Consider the following 17,798-nt stretch of genomic DNA (forward strand, 5'->3'; position numbering starts at 1 on the left):
GACCCCTCTATATATATTATTGGAGGGCCAAGGGCCACCATTTAAATTATTTGCTTAGACTTTAGAGCCTCCATTTTCTTTGAGACGACTCTACACATTAGAATAAAATATAAATATATATCTAATAAATTAAGGGAAAAAGTGATATTAAAGTAATTTTTTTATATATTTCTAATCAATTAAAATTCAATAATAAAAAGGTTAATAATTCTTAGGATCACACAATCACTTCACGACCCAAACCCGTCATTGCCTCATTGGAGTAAGAAGAGAAGCCACGTTACATTTATTTGCAAACATGTTGTCACCTTTCTACTCGAGACTCAATACACGTGGTTCTTGTCCAACGAAATGAAGATAAATGTATGCTTAATTGTCCCAAACTCTTATCTAATCGATGATCTAGAACATATATTATATACTTTATATGAGCTAGTACTATACGCAAATACCTTATATAATATATTATGTGCTGCTGAGCACATAAATCAAAGTAACAGTAACGCCGGAGTTCATAAATATCAACTAGATACATGCACTGGTGAATTTGGCACGCAGCTACTACATCAAAACATTATACATGCATCATATTCATGGCTACTAGAGTTTCAATTTGGACAATAATCTTGGTAGCAATGGTACCATGCTTGCTATTTTTCTATTTCGGAGATCCTCAATTACAAGAGATACTAGGAAAGTCCTACATTTTCAGCAGTAGAGCAAGCCATTACTGGAATGCTTTAAAGCTTCCTAATATTCCTCGCTTCTTCTACTTCTTTCTCCCTTCTCATATTGAGTAAGTCTCTTATTTTGCTTTTTGCATCATGTTCCATTTATTATTGATCATGTGCTATTTTGTTTCTCTCCAACAATTTATCTATACAAATATATTATATAGTATATTAGAACTTAAAAGGCATTTCTATCAAAGAAATAATGGCATGTAATACTCTTCTCAATCTTTTAATACACATGTTTATAGTTTCATTTTAAAATATTAACAATATGTAGAAAGTAGGATTCGAATACATGACTTTCGAAATAAAATGTGAGAGTTTAATCACTCATCCATTACAATTTCAATACTTAATTTTTCAAAGTAAAATATAATAAAATCTTTTAATTATATCTAATAAAATACATTTTTATTAGGTAAAAACATCTTTCTTATCCTAATTCCATTAAAATGACTATAATGTTCATTTTTCAATTTTACACTAAATAAAATATTACGAAAAATTAAGAAAATCAAGTATGAGATTTATAAATAATAATATATTTGATGATCGTAACTAACCTGAGGCATTGTGCGGGCTAAAGTACTAGTTAAGGATATTAAAAGATGGTACGAGGATATCTTGGGTATAGTCTAAGACTCCAAGATATGTTTGTCGAAACTTTGCGAGTGCTTTAATTTTGCAAAATTTCACTGAACCAATTGGAATTTATTTGAACTATTGTTAAACTTATATTTTTTTTTATGACACAGAGAGTAATACATCTTAATTCTTAATGATTGTTATCTACGAATGCGTCCTTGATGCTTAAGGTAGAGCTGTTTCTTACTATTTAGATCAAGTAGTGAGAAAAGCGCTTATGTGGTAGGAATTAGTGTAAAGGTTGGTTCTTTATAGTGGTAGGATTGTAGGAATAGGATAGTGATGTGAGTGACATTCTCTTTGGGTCTGTTCTTTTCGGCATAAAACAGCTGAACTGAATTGAATTGAACTGAACGGAATTGAAATGAATAGTAATATGTGAGAGTAAAAGTATTGTCAAGAACTGAACTGAAAATAAGTTAGGAGAGAACAGACCCTTTGTTGAAGTATACTCTTGAAAGTGTTTTTCTTTCAAAAGAAATGAAGTAATTGTACTTCAAGTCTTCAACTCAACACACTCCTTTGTTAAAGGAGCAGAGGAGGGACCTTAACCACGCGTGATAGCCAAAATCACGCCTCACATTGATTCTTTCGTCACTGTCTTTTGTCTAATTAGAATAACTTATTAGTAATCGTCGTTCTTTTTGTAAGGAAATAATCGTTGTTATTAGTAGAAGGTTTATTTTTAATAACCCAACCTAATGTGGAATTTCAAGTATCCGACAATCTTGGATGGGAGAAAACATTGATTCTTCAAAGAATAGGTTAAAAAAAACAAGTTTTGGATCGAATGGATCACTAGATTTTGTTCTCAACTAAATATTTTCGGATATATAACCGAGTTTTCAAAAATAATCTGATTAAATTCTTATGTTTCGGTTTTCGGATATCCGATCCCCCAACCCAAAATATATAAACACTAAAAAATCGGATCGGATATCCGATTTACCAGATCAATCGGGTCAAAAATATTTATATATTATTATTTTTGGACCCATTAGGGATTCGGGTAAGAAGAAGGACCCTACTGGACCAGCACTTCGTTCAGGTAGCCAGTCCAACTACACAGGTTAGCTCTTGAGAGTAGAGGGGAATATAAGGAATCCCTACTCCCAAGTATAGGTAGGTAGTAGGATTCGAACTTGTGATCTCCAAGTCACAAGGTGAGTTCCCCACACCTCCATCAAACAAGCTTGGTATCGGGTCAAATATTTATGTTCACCTCTGGTTATTAGTCATACTATTGCTGTGTATTTGTCTGCTCTGAATGGAGAATAAATCTATCATTAAAAGAATTAATCCATAACTATGAAGATCCAAACATTATTGTCAAACTAGCTCACTTTAAACAAAAGAGATCACTTTTGTGTTAGTTATATATCCTACATTATTGGGCTATCTTTTTGTACTTTCTAACATTTGTGGGCTTAATGGTTGGACAAAGCCATCTAGTCCATTACGTGACTAATTCCTTTATAATAACCTTGGGACGAGCAGGTGCTGGGTTCAAATTAAACAATGCAATACCATAAACGTATAATGATTTGAGTTACATGATGTATGATTAGGAAAAATGGTGCTCAATTGCGGCCCAACATAGAAGCCAATAGAGGAGAAGAAAGAGAAAAGAGCAAGGTAATAGAAGCAGCTGAAGAGAGCTTAGCAAAGACACAATCTATGATGGAAGAGTCTGCAAAATCCGCGGCGGAGGTGGCTGGCGAGGCCGTGCACAGGGCAGCGGACATGGTGAAGGAGTCCCTCTCTACATCTACACCCGAAGTTCGGCGGCCTCGGTGTGAACTTTAAGTGAAAACATCATTTATGCAAAATTTTTGACATCATTATATATAGTCTAATCTAGTATAGTTTCTTTATCTATATATAGACATGGAGTCCTTGCATTTTTGCATTAGTACATTGTGTAGGTTTCTGATGAATAATAATAGTTCATGTCCCTTGGAAAAATAAACTTTTTTTTGGGCCTGTATGGATGTGTGATGCAATTCATGAATAATCTCATGTAGAAAAATCACAATAACGGATTGTAAATTTTTATGACTGTCGTATACTTTCACTAGTATTTTTCCATATATTGGCATTTATTGTTGTGAAAGTATTGGGTCAGACCGTCTGACCCAATACTTTCCGTCGGACGACCTTACAAACCTCTTAAATTTAGCAGCTTCGATCAAATGCCGTCGTTTTGGAGACGCTTCTGCACCATCATAACCACCGTCATCATCATCACCACCATGATTCTAATGGGAACCCATCAATTTGTTTATCTTCAGTTTCCTGAGCTTGGCAACGCTCATGACTTTGCTGTTCTCTCAAATCCAATACTCGCTGGCGCCTTTTTATCTGCTTCTCTTTCATCTCCAATGCTTCGAAACGATCAATGATTTCTTTCTTCTTCAGTTCCATCTCTCTGTAATTCTCATCTATTTGCCTCTCTTTCAATTTAAAAGCAAGAAAAGAAACAAGAAAGAAGCAAGAGATGGGGTGTGGAAGGTAGCGTGAAGAAAAGCATAGAGACAACCAAGAAAGAAGCAAGAGATGGGGTGTGGAAGGTAGCGTGAAGAAAAGCATAGAGACAACTTTTCTCAATACTCACACGAGATTCAGGTTGTGTTTTTTTTTTTTTCATTTGGTCTTCTGTTGACTTTCAGTTGGTGTGTTAAATCTTTCAGCTTGTGTTGTTTTTCTTTCATTTGGTCTTCTGTTGACTTTCAGTTAGACCTAAGTTACTTTCATTTAGACCTAAGTTACTTTCATTTAGAGGTAACTTACTTTCATTTAGACCTAACTTACTTTCATTTAGACCTAAGTTACTTTCAATTAGACCTAAGTTACTTTCAGTTAGACCTAAGTTACTTTCAGTTAGACCTAAGTTGCTTTCAGTTAGACCTAAGTTACTTTCATTTAGAGGTAACTTACTTTCATTTAGACTAACTGAAAAAAATGAAGACTAATTGAAAAAAAATTAAGACTAACTGAAAAAAAATTAAGACTAACTGAAAAAAATTTGAAACCAACTGAATTTTTTTTGAAACCAACTGAAAAAAAATTGAAACCACCTGAAAGTCGTCCGACCAAAGATTATGGTCGGACTAGTCTGACACAATACGTTCTCTTTATTGTTCTATGTTTGAGATTCAAAGTACAAGTTTATTTACATTTTGGATCAACGTTTAATTTGACAAATATTGAAACTTGAGGTTGCATGCGTGTATTATTTGCATGGTACATTTAAGATTAATTTTTCCTTATTTGCTTATTTATGGTTCTTTTTTAAAGTATATTTTACTTATTTAGATGATCTTAGATGAGCAAAATAATAGGTGGATGATAATTCTTTTCATCAAGACTTACATTCATCAATTTTAATTTCTTATTTCAAGAATGAATATCGAATTGTGCTTGTTAAATGAGGAAAAGATTTACATGGCATGATGGGCTGGTTTTGACAAATAACTAGTTATTAGGTCCGGGCTGGTTTTGACAAATAACTAGTTATTAGGTCCGGGCTATACCCCGGGTAAGAAAAAATTTCATTTATTAATATAATACTATATGATAATAACACTAAATACAACTTAGCTTAGTGGTTAAAACTTTAGTATATGTACTTGAGGTATTGGGATCAAACCCTAAGGAGAACGCCACGTGGCATAGTTTCGTGTTTTTCACGCCTTTTAATATATTTGTATAGATTAATTAATTATTAAATGCATTCCTTAATTCCACATTCGCTCGAAAATAATATAAAAAAGGATAATTTTGGATACAACTCTCATAGTTATGAATGATAAGGTAAAAAGTGGCTAAATGCATAGGCTAGCAACACATAATTGGTTTTGGAAGAGGAGTACAGACTGATGGCCGCATGGCCTTCCTGGCTTCATGGGCTAATCATCTTTTCTTATTTGTCATAGATACCCTACACAAGATTTCATGTCGATTTCAGATCGGGCAATTTTTCTTGAAATATAACCTCGGTCACTTTTCTCATTTATGTGTGACCAAGTTTAGTATATCATAACTTAGTATTGATTACAATAGTGTCAGACTGTATGTATATTAGGAAAGATATAATCTTTGTAATCTTCCCCTTTTGTATACATATTTAGTTCCTATACTTTAGCCTTAGATTATGGCAATCATAGCTTTGTATTTATTGCTTACTAATGATCAATGATATTAAAGGATCATTTCCTACATGGTATCATATTTGGTTCTTTTCCTCCCTGTGCAAACCTAGCCGTCACCCATCACCTCTCTTCCTTCCTTTTCCTTCTTTCTTCTTCCTTCTTCTCTAATGTATGACAAACCTGCATTTTGTCCGGCTCTTGTAGTCACTGGTGTCAAGTCTCTTATTCCCATCACTTTGGATCTTGAATCTGTCAATTACCATGAATGGGCTATGCTCTTCAAAGTTCAAGCACAAGTGCACAGTGTGCTTGAACATATCATCCCTCCCACCGAGTCCAAGGACCTTGACGCCTACAATCCCGTGAAGGCTACCGATCCTTACTCTGGAAGCGTCTTGATGCTGTTGTTTTGCAATGGATCTACGCTACAATCTCTTCTGACATCCTTTCCTCCATTCTTGTCGTTGATGATATTCCTGAAAATGCTGAGATTCGTGTTGCGCAAATGTTTCAAGATAATAAAAATTCCAGGGCTACCTATCTTGAAGCCGAATTCACCATGACTAAATTGGCTGAATTCTCTTCGATTGTTGCCTATTATACTCGGCTTCAATCTCTTGCCACTCAACTTGCTAATGTTCGGTCCGTCGGTTTTCGATCAACATTTAGTGATGCGTCTCCTTGCCGGCTTGCCATCCACATACTCCACTTTTGTCACCAACATCCAACAACGAGATGTCTTGCTCTCGTTCTCGGATACTTGTTCACGCCTCAAGCTTGAAGAAACCACTGCCAAGGACCGTGCTCGTGATTCTATTGCCACGACCCTTATTGTTGATGATATCATCACCTGCCCACCATCATGGAGGTAATTCACGTAACCGCACTTATACTCGTGATAATCGCAACAAAACAATAAAAATCATAATCGTAGCAAACAAAAAAAACATAGCCGCGACAAAAATAACCGCGGCGGTGGGCAGCAGCAGCATCACCAACCTATGGTGGCTGCCTCGCCAGCCGTACCTTGGTCGTTCCCTGCCTGGCCGGGGTGGCAGCAGCCTCAGTGGGCCATCCCACTATTCCAGTACCCTACTGCTGCGTGGCAGCAGCGTCCCTCAAGGACTAGCAACCCTGGTGTCCTTGGGCCCAGCCCACGAAGTCCTTCGTTCCCATGCATTTGCCATACAAGGTCTTCCTTATGCCTATTCTATGTATCCCCCTCCGTCTTCTGGATATGCTCATACTGATATAGATGTTGCCGTGCACGCCCTGACTCTCCAACCACCACATGACAACTAGTAGATGGATACGGGTGCCACCTCTCACATGATTGCAAATCTAATTACTCTTACTTATTTTAATTTGAGCGAAAATATTGGTATCGTAGTTGGTAATCGTAATAATATTCCAATTCGTTGCTTTGGACATACTTCCCTTATCCCTTATAATTCCTCTCTACATCTCGAAAATGTCCTACATGCACCTAAATTCATTAAAAACCTCATTTCAGTTCGCAAATTTACTACTGATAATCATGTTTTGTTTGAGTTTGATCCTCTGGGGTTTTCTGTGAAGGACCTTCGGAGGGGGAGCTCGCTCCCTAATGAGATGTGAGAGCATCAGAGACTTATATCCTCTAACTGCTATGCCTACCACTACCTCACCATCTACCTTTCTTGCTGCATCACCTACTTTGTGGCACTCTCGATCGTTTAAGGCATCCGGGCCACATTAATAAGGCTCGTCATGATTTTTGTACTTCTTGTCCCTTGGGAAAACACATTAAACTGCCATTTTGTGATTCAATGTCGTCTATTACTATGCCTTTTGATATTATTCACAGTGATATTTGGACATCTCCTATTTTGAGTTCTATTGGGCATCGTTATTATGTATTTTTTCTTGACGACTACACTAAATATCTGTGGACTTTTTCCATTGCAAACAAGTCACAAGTTTACTCCATTTTCCTATCTTTTCGTGCCTTAATACGAACTCAATTTGAAGGCGATATTAAAAATATTCAATGTGATAATGGGCAGGATTATGATAATGGACTTTTTCATGAATTTTGCAAAGCTAATGGAATTCAATTTCTATTTTCTTGTCCTTACACTTCTCCTCAAAATGGTAAAGCAGAATGAAAAATCAAGTCCATTAACAACATTGTGTGCACTCTTCATGCTCATTCATCCATGCCCCCCCCCCCCTTTTGGCATCATGCTCTACAAATGGCCACCTATCTTCTAAATATTCTTCCTACCAAGGTCCTCAAGTACAAATCTCCTACTCACATTCTCTTTCAACGAGCCCCCACTTACTCTCACATCCGGGTCTTTGGGTGTTTATGCTATCCTCTTTTTCCATCTACTACTATTCACACGTTACAAGCTCGATCTACTCCTTGTGTTTTCTTGGACTACCCATCCAATCATAGAGGGTACAAGTATTATGATTTATCAAGTAAGAAAATCATTATCTCACACCATGTTATTTTCGATGAAAATCAATTCCCATTTTCTAACTTGCATCAACCCACTTCCAACTCCTATGATTTCTTGCATCATGGTCTCTCACCATACCTTGTGCACTATTTGCATTCTTCACCCCAAACACAGGCCCAACCGAACACCCAACCTGCTCCATCTCCTCCTCCGTAGCCCACGGCGCAGTCCCATGCATCCCTCACCTTTCCGCTTCCCACTGGCCCATCCCACACAACCCCTTGTTGAGCTTTCCCCTGCACCAGTTAGCCACCTCTCGCAGTCCTGTTTTGTCCGGTCCTCCTTCACCTCCACCGGCCTAGGCCCAACTCCTCTAGACTCCACTGCTTCACCTACAGGCTACAGTTGGCCGAACTGCCTCCCCTCCCCAGCCCAACCGCATGGTCACTTGAAGCTGCCATGACATTTTTAAACCCAAATGAGTCTTCAACTTGAGCACCTCCTGTTCTCCTACCATTTCTCCTCTTCTCAAAAATCCTATCCATGCCCTCTAAGACTTGAATTGGAAAATTGCCATGATTGACGAATTTGATGCTCTAATTGAAAATAAGACGCGGGGGTTAGTAACTCGTCCTACAAATGTGGATCTTATTCATTCCATGTGGATTTTTCGTCATAAAAAGAATTCTGATCGTTTTTTTTTTTTTTGAAAGGTATAAAGCTTTACTTGTAGGTGATGGCTTGTATCAATAAGTTGGAGTTGATTGTGACAAGACTTTTAGCTCGGTTGTTAAATCGAACACTATTCAGACTGTTCTTAGTATTGCTCTCTCCCGTTCTTGGTCCATTCATCAGTTGGATGTCAAGAACGCATTTCTTCATGGAAACCTTAATGAAACGGTCTATATGCATCAGCTGTTGGGTTTTCGAGATCCTTAGCATTATGATTATGTTTGCCTCTTGAAGAATTCATTATATGGTCTTAAGTAGGCACCCTGTGCCTGGTACCAACGATTTGCCGACTATGTTCAAACTATTGGCTTCTCCCACAACAGATATCATCACTCTCTATCTATATATTGTCGTGGTTCTGCCATTGCTTATATTCTGCTGTATGTTGATGATATCATTCTCACAACTTCTTCTGATGCTCTCAGAATCTCTATTGGTGACTCTTATTCGGATCCTACGCACTATCGCCAGCTTGGTGGTGCCCTCCAATATCTTACCTTCACTTGCCCTGGCATTTCATATAATGTTCAACAAGTGTGTTTACATATGCATGATCCCAAGGTTGACCATATAAATGCTCTCAAGCGCATTGTGCGCTATGTTCAAGGTACTCTTGATTTTGGTCTTCATTTGTACAAGTCTTCTCTTGCCTCCTTTATCTCTTATACAGATGCATATTGGGATGGGTGTCGGGACACTCGCCGCTCTATCTCTGGTTATTGTATATTTCTTGGTGATAACTTGGTCTTCTAAGCGCCAACCCACTTTATCCAAGTCGAGCGCCGAGGCCGAATACCGGGGTGTAGCTAGCGTTGTTTCTGAATCTTGTTGGCTCCCGCAATCTTCTATTGGAGCTTCATTGTCCTCTCCACAAAGGTACCTTGGTATATTGTGATAATGTTAGTGCCATCTACCTATCTGGAAATCCCGTTCAGCATCAACTGAATACGAAGTGGATCAGGTTGATGGTCAAGGATTTCTATATATAGTGGATCAGGTTTGGAGTAATCTACTTCTAGTTGCTTCATTCTTTATTTCTATTTGAGAGAATATGAAGGGAAATATTTTATTTCCACCAAGCTAAGACAAATAAAAAATATGTTGATTCATTTCCTACCTCAGACTAGAATATGAGAATTCTTCCATTTTCTATAAAGAGACGAATGAAATTAAGTTTCATATTCATTTTTGAAATAGACAAGTTAAAAAAGAAAAAATAACATTGACTATAACCCCTAGCCTTCCAAACTTACATAATCTATCTATTCTAATATATTAAAAGGCGTTCCTAAACGTGAAACGGTGCCACGTGGCGCTCTCCCTAAAGCATTTTACTCCACGTAATCCGCATACAATAAAAAAAACTAGAAATTGCATAGCACAAGGTTTGATCCCATGACCTCAAGGTTATATATCAAAGTCTTAACCACTAGACCAAGTGATATTTAGTGTTATTATTTTAAAGTACAATATTAATAAATGAAAATTTTCCGTACCTGGGGCATAGCCCGGGCATAAATAATAGCTAGTAGCAAGACACCTTAAATCTAATTTATCCCCGTCAAGTAAACCAAACAAATAAACAATATCTTCCATGTTAATTCCTTTCACTACCATAAGTGGAAGTGTGCAACGCGAATGTCTAACCTTATTCCTCCATCTTAATTTTGTTATATCTCTATTATATAAGCCAAGGGAGGAGGTGTGGTGTCCTCTTTTGAAGTGACTAAAATACCCTTAATGATCTAATTAATGGAATGAAAAAAATTACAAAAGTAAATCATTTAAAAATTCTCACTCCAACTTACCATTTAAAACAAGTTTAAAATGGTATATGCATCAAATACTTCAATCTGAAATTAAATGGACAAAATATTTATACCTTATAAAAAAAAGATGGCATGCATAACGTGCACATAAAAAGTCTGAACATTCACTACCTTTGATACTCTTTAATTCAGTTAAACCAACTCATTATTTTTGTTCTTTCTGTTCAATATTCATTCACAAAAAATTAATGTTAATAATCACTCACAACCTTTTTATTTTTTTACATTAGCGAATTAGTATATCTAAATTCATCTAACTGTTGAATTTTTCACATTTAAGTTTAATCATAAATAAAGTACGAATGGAGTATCTAATAGAATAACAAATATTGAAATTAACGCACGCATCGCGTGCATATGAAGGCTAGTATTTCTGTCTAAGAGTGTACATCTCGCATCCACAGTTCCACACTAATGAATAATGATGAGTTGGGATTGGATAGAGGTCAATTAAACCCAATGCACTTACTCCTTAAAGCACAATTAATGATCGTTGTATAATTTGTGGTTATTAATTATTTTAGGGAAATTTCCTCAGATACCCCTGAGGTTTGACATAATTCCCAAATTACCCCTCACATTTGGGGAATTCCTCAGATACCCCCGAGGTTTGTGTTTGGGTCTAAAATACCCTTACTCTTGACGGAACCCTAACGCCGTTAATTTTTTTTTCTCTCTTTCTTCAGTTTCTCTCCTTCCTCCCACCCTCCTCCATGGATGAATCTCCAAGCTTTCTCTCTCCTCCCACCATCCCCCACTATCCTCCAAACTTTCCCCAATTTTCTCGCAACCCCTGCCTCGGCCGCCGCTCGCCGGAGTTTCGCGTGTTAGAACTAGAAAAAGGGTGAAGAAGATGAATACAATGAAATACGAATCTTCTAGGCGTGTGTAGACACTTTCCCAAAAGTGATATTCCGACCCTATACGAAGCACGGGTTGCACGGAATTCAATTTCGAGATACAAAGAAGAACAACAAGAGTCACGCTCGTATGAATCTTGTAAAAATGAGAATAAGTTTTATGATTTTGTGTTTGATGATCAATGTAATCAAAGCTTGAGAGAAAGTGCTTTTAGAGAGGAAATATTCTGAGAATTAACTCCCCTTCATCTGTGGTACAAGCCCCACTTATACACGCACTCAAGTAACCGTCAAAGAACCGCTCGCTGCACACAAAACTCACGCAGAAACAGGCTCCTGTCGCGAGCCGCGACACAGCTCGCGAGTCGCGAGCGAGCCTGTCGCGAGTCGCGACAGTGGTCGCGAGTCGTGGCCCATCTTCTGCCCAGCCTCGTGATTTCTGCGTTTCAGCGAGTATTACCTAGCTTTGTGATTTCCTTATGTTCAGCGAGAATTCCTTTACGATAACTTCATTGTTTTCAATGCGATAAACAACTTGCGTGCATTCTTATCGTAACTTGAACAACGACACCATAACCAAGTCATTCAAGTTATACAATACATGAAGTTAATCAACCAAATACTCTAAATTATCCAACAATCCTCCCCCATTTAGAGTATTTTAAAAGATAGTAAGCACTAAACACCATCAAAACAAACATCTCATGCGTAAATGAAAGTGTATAAAACTTGAACTTTCATATAGTAAAGTACACATTTCCAAGTATCCGTATCCAATTGGTGTCGATAACGATTGAACCAATTTCAATACATAATGGAAACCCGAAGATACAATACACACAAGATAAATTTACTTAAACTCATTATAAACCGACACATAAAGCCTTGTGTCCATATCTATTCATAAGTGTATCAAAGCTATGCCCCAATAGCTCCTTGAAGCGGCTAAACTTCACACTTACATAGGTAGATCTCTAAAATACATGCTACTGTGAAAAGCATAAACAAGAGACCTATTAAGTTATACAACCTCCTTATACAACACAGTATAGAACTATAAACTTAGGATGAATAAAAGTTCTACAATCATCTAAATGAAGAAATTAATCTTATTGAACTTAAGACCCAACGTCATATTGGGCGTTAAGTTAAGATTCCCTCATTCGTGATTCTCGAGGGGCTCCAATCCTAAACCGATTGCCATCCTCTTTACATTATCTCTAGCCAAGGCCTTTGTAAAACAATCCGCTAGATTATACGTTGTACGTACATAGTCAACAGTGATTACACTATCCTTGATAAGTCCTTGGATGTAGCTATGCCCACACCAATGTGTCTTGACTTACCATTATAGACTTGACTATATGCTTGCCAAAGCAGCATCGTTATCACAATGAATCGCTATGGCGATATCGGTTTTGGCAACAAAGGAATCTCAATCATGAGATTCTTCAACCACTCCGCCTCTTTGCTTGCGGAAGATAAAGCAATGAATTCCGAAGTCATGGAGGAATCCGCTATGCAAGTTTGTTTCTTGGAAGCCCAAGATATAGCACCTCCCCCAAGTAGAAATACCCATCCACTTGTAGATAGTGATCTTCTTTGTTTAGAGATCCAACTTGCATCCGAATACCCTTCTAAAACCGAAGGATATCCACTGTAGGATAAACCATAGTCCTTTTTTTCCTAAATACCTTAACACACGACGAATAGCTTGCCAATGTTGTATACTAGGATTACTAGTATACCTACTAAGTTTGCCTACCGCAAATGCGATATCCGGCCTAGTACTCGTCATAGCATACATCAAACATCCAATCACCCTTGAATACTCAAGTTGAGATACAGCACTACCTACATATAGTAATAATTCTCACTAGGGTCCATTGGAGTTGACACAAAAGAGCAACCACTAACATCGAATTTCTTAAGAACCTTTTCGATGTAGTGAGATTGAGACAAACTCAATTTACCTTTGCTTCTTTTAATTCTAATTCCTAGAATGACATCCGCCTCCCCCAAATCTTTCATTGAGAACTTAGACGATAGAAAAGATTTAGTCCATTCAACTTGGGATAAATCAGTTCCAAAAATTAGCATGTCATCTACATATAAGCAAATCATCACACCATGACCATTGTCATCAAATTTGCTATATACACACTTGTCTGAATTGTTCAATTTGAATCCATTAGACAACACTACCTCATCAAATTTTTGATGCCATTGCTTAGGTGCTTGTTTTAGCCCATACAAAGATCTAATTAGTTTGCAAACTTTTGTTCTTGACCTTTGACAACAAATCCAACCGGTTGTCTCATGTAAACCTCCTCATCTAATTCTCCATACAAGAACGCAGTCTTGACATCCATTTGATGGATCACAAGATTATGAATTGCTGCAAGAGCAATCAATAATCTTATAGTGGAGATTCGAGCTCATCAGAGTGTCGTCATATGTATCGAAATAATCGATACCCGGCTTTTGAGAAAAGCCTTGTGCCACTAACCGGGCTTTGAACTTGTCAATAGTTCCATCGATTTTCATTTTCTTCTTGAAAATCCATTTGCACCCTATTGGTTTACATTTAGGAGGTAGGTCCGCTAAAACCCATTGATTGAGTCCATTTCATCATCAATAGCTTCCTTCCAAAATGAAGCATCTTGAGATTGCATGGCCTCATCATATGTTAAAGGATCCCTTCCACATTATAGACATATGGAAATTTAGTCAAAACACTATCTCTTGATCCTTCAACCAAATATACATGAAAATCCGGGCCAAAAGATTTCTCTTTCCTAACCCGTTTACTTCTCCTTGGTTGAGTTGATGTAGATGCAACATTTTCATCTAGAATTTGTTCATCTAACTCTTGATCATTAGTTTGATCAATTTCTTGAATTTGGTACTTGGAGTTATTCCTTTGGTCTAGGAACCGATGAATATCTATTTTCATCAAAAATTGCATCTCTTGACTCCACAATAGTGTGAACCGACCAAAAGTCTTTTGTTCTATAACATAGAACCTATAGGATTTGCTATGAGAAGCATATCCTATAAAGATGCATTCAACTCCTCTTTCACCTAACTTTTTACGTTTAGGTTCCGGCACTTTCACTATTGCCCTACATCCCCAAACTCTAATGTAACTTAGATTTGGTTTTCTTTTGTACCATAATTCATAAGGGGTAACTTGTTCTTTTTCATAGGAACACGATTCAAGATGTAACAAGCGGTTAAAACCGCTTCACCCCAAAAACCATCACTCAAACCCGAGTAGATAACATAGAATTTACCATTTCTTGTAAAGTTCTATTTTTCTTTCCCTACACCATTTTGTTGTGGTGTATAAGCCGCGGTTGTTTCATGTTAATTCCTAAAGCTTGGAAATAACTAGGATTATGAAATTCACCACCTCTATCGGTTCTAAACCGTTTAACCTTGTCACTTAGTTGCAATTCTACTTCATTTTTATAGATCTCAAATTTTTCTAGGGCTTCATCTTTAGTAGACAATAGATATACATAACAAAATCGTGAATGATCATCAATAAATGTTACTATATATTTTTGTTTCCTAAAAAGGTGTACTATGAAAATCACAAAGATCACTATGTACAAATCAAGCAATTTAGTATCTCTTTCCACATTATTAGGGAAAGAACACCTAGTTATTTTGGTAAGCATGCATGTTCTACACTTCTCAATACTTGGATCAAAAGAAGGAATTAAATCATCCTTAGCCATAGAATATAATTTTCTATAATTAACATGACCAAGTCTTAAATGCCAAAGAGAAGAATTATCATTAATAACACCACATTGTTACTAAAGCATTTGAAATGCTGAGTTTAAACATACCATTACACAAATAACCAAGTCCAACAAACAAACCACCCTTAGATAATAAAATTTGTCCGACTCAAAAACCATTTTAAAACCTATTCGATTCAAGATAGCTCCTGACACTAGATTACGCCTAAGTTCCGGAGCAAATACAACATCTCTTAACACTAGAGATTTGCCGGAACTAAAGACCAACTCTACTTGTCCTACCGAGAACTTGAGCTGTAGAGTCATTCCCCATGTATAGAACTTCTCCATTGTCCACCTCCTTGAAGGTTTTGAATGAAGACCGCTCCTTGCACACATGCTTGAAGCTCCTGAATCGATATACCATGAACAATCATCCTGTACACAAAAGATTTCAGAAATCATACACATATAATTCAAACTTGAATTACATGAAAGTTGTGTACAAGTACCTTGTTTGGCTTGGGATTGGCTAGACTCGCCTTTCCCTCCACCTTGCTCATTCTTTTTGTTCATTTTCCTCTTCCATAGGAAGCAATCCTTTTTGAAGTGTCCGGGCTTGCCACACTCCCAACAACCACGTTGTTGAACACCTCCACCATTCTTAGGCTTCTTAAAGTTGTTGCCTTTGGTGAAATTATTAGCCCTCTTCTTAGGATTTGAGTCTTTGAACTTTCCATCCTCCACCATGTTAATGGTAGAAGAATTAGGATTTACCTCCTTTTGTCCATCTTGAACCCGAATGCCCTCTTCAATCCGAAGATGAGCACCCAATTGTTCCACATTTATATCATCTTTCCTATGTTTAAGAGTATTTCTAACATCCTTCCAACTTGGTGGTAATTTGTCTATTATTGAAGATACAATAAAGTTTCATCCATACTAATATTGTGTTGTTTAAAACTTCCTAAAATCCTTTGAATTTCATGGAATTGTCCATCACAGGCCTTGTTTCATTCATCTTAAAGTTATTGAAATTACTAACAAGAACTTCTTACTAGATGCATCTTCGGCCATGTATTTTGACTCAAGGTCATCCCAAAGCATTTTAGCGGATTCATAAAATTGATAAACATCAAATAAAGTGTCAGACATACCGTTTAAAATGTGACCACGACATATATAATCGTCATTCCCCACTTGTTCCTTCTCCTTGAGGCCTCCAAAGTTTCATCTTCCACAAACTCGGGTTTTGGAGTACTCAAAACATATGCCACCGAAAGAGAAGTGAGAAGAAAATGCATCTTCTTTTGCCATCTACGGAATCCCACACCCTCAAACTTTTCAAGTTTCTGAAAATTCGAAGTCATTTCACGTACCGTAGCCATCTTCAAGAAATATCACTTTTGGATTGTTAGAACTAGAAAAGGGTGAAGAAGATGAATACAATGAATACGAATCTTCTAGGCGTGTGTAGACACTTTCCCAAAAGTGATATTCCGACCCTATACGAAGCACGGGTTGCACGGAATTCAATTTCGAGATACAAAGAAGAACAACAAGAGTCACGCTCGTATGAATCTTGTAAAATGAGAATAAGTATTTGTAATTTTGTGTTTGATGATCAATCTAATCAAAGCTTGAGAGAAAGTGCTTTTAGAGAGGAAATATTCTGAGAATTAACTCCCCTTCATCTGTGGTACAAGCCCCACTTATACACGCACTCAAGTAACCGTCAAAGAACCGCTCGCTGCACACAAAACTCACGCAGAAACAGGCTCCTGTCGCGAGCCGCGACACAGCTCGCGAGTCGCGAGCGAGCCTGTCGCGAGTCGCGACAGTGGTCGCGAGTCGTGGCCCATCTTCTGCCCAGCCTCGTGATTTCTGCGTTTCAGCGAGTATTACCTAGCTTTGTGATTTCCTTATGTTCAGCGAGAATTCCTTTACGATAACTTCATTGTTTTCAATGCGATAAACAACTTGCGTGCATTCTTATCGTAACTTGAACAACGACACCATAACCAAGTCATTCAAGTTATACAATACATGAAGTTAATCAACCAAATACTCTAAATTATCCAACATCGCCGGCCACCAGTATCCTCGTACTCTCTCTCCTTCGTCGCACACTCTCTCTCGTTCCTCTCCTTCGTCGAGCTGCTGTACGTACATCACCACCGGCGACCCGCGCGCGCCACACCGTCGGAGACCACCACTACTGCTCGCTTGCCATTCGCCGGAGCTCGCAACTCTCTCTCGCCTCACTCATGGTCTTCCCCCGCAGCCCCCCACCCCAACCCGTCCAAATCGACGAAGGAGAGGAGCGAGAGAGAGTGTGCGACGAAGGAGAGAGAGTACAAGGATGCTGGTGGCCGGCGAAGCTCCGGCGAGCGGCGAACAAGGCAGGGGCTGTGACTGAGCGCGACGCAGGGGGTGGGGGGAAGGGGAGGTGGTGGGTTGGTGGTTAGGGCTTTAGAGTGGGGGGGAGAGAGAGAAAGCTTCCATGTTCATCAATGGAGATGATGATGGATGGAGAGAAAAAGAAAATTGGGGAGAAGGAGAGGAAAACCTAACGGCGTTAGGTTTCCAACCATAGTAAGGATATTTTGAGCACAAACACAAACCTCAGGGGTATATGAGGAATTCCC

The 17,798-nt window shown here is 38.0% G+C and overlaps 1 protein-coding gene across 1 annotated transcript; it reads left to right on the forward strand.

Moving 5' to 3' along the window:
• Nucleotides 1-435: 435 nt before the first annotated feature.
• LOC104908644 (hypothetical protein) lies at nt 436-3,437 on the forward strand. The gene is made up of 2 exons (XM_010697775.4): nt 436-796; nt 2,948-3,437. Exons 1-2 carry the CDS (start codon nt 594-596, stop codon nt 3,183-3,185), a joined length of 441 nt encoding a protein of 146 aa, XP_010696077.1. The 5' UTR covers nt 436-593; the 3' UTR covers nt 3,186-3,437.
• The last annotated feature ends 14,361 nt before the right edge of the window (nt 3,438-17,798 follow it).

This window comes from Beta vulgaris, chromosome 7, assembly GCF_026745355.1.
Source record: "Beta vulgaris subsp. vulgaris cultivar EL10 chromosome 7, EL10.2, whole genome shotgun sequence".
Taxonomy (NCBI): Eukaryota; Viridiplantae; Streptophyta; class Magnoliopsida; order Caryophyllales; family Amaranthaceae; genus Beta; species Beta vulgaris.

Excerpts from the sequence above, each read along its gene's own strand:
- LOC104908644 (XM_010697775.4), top strand. The coding sequence starts at position 594 with ATGGCTACTAGAGTTTCAATTTGGACAATAATCTTGGTAGCAATGGTA. Across the intron at positions 797-2,947 it reads TTTCTCCCTTCTCATATTGA|GAAAAATGGTGCTCAATTGC; the intron begins GTAAGTCTCTTA and ends ATGTATGATTAG.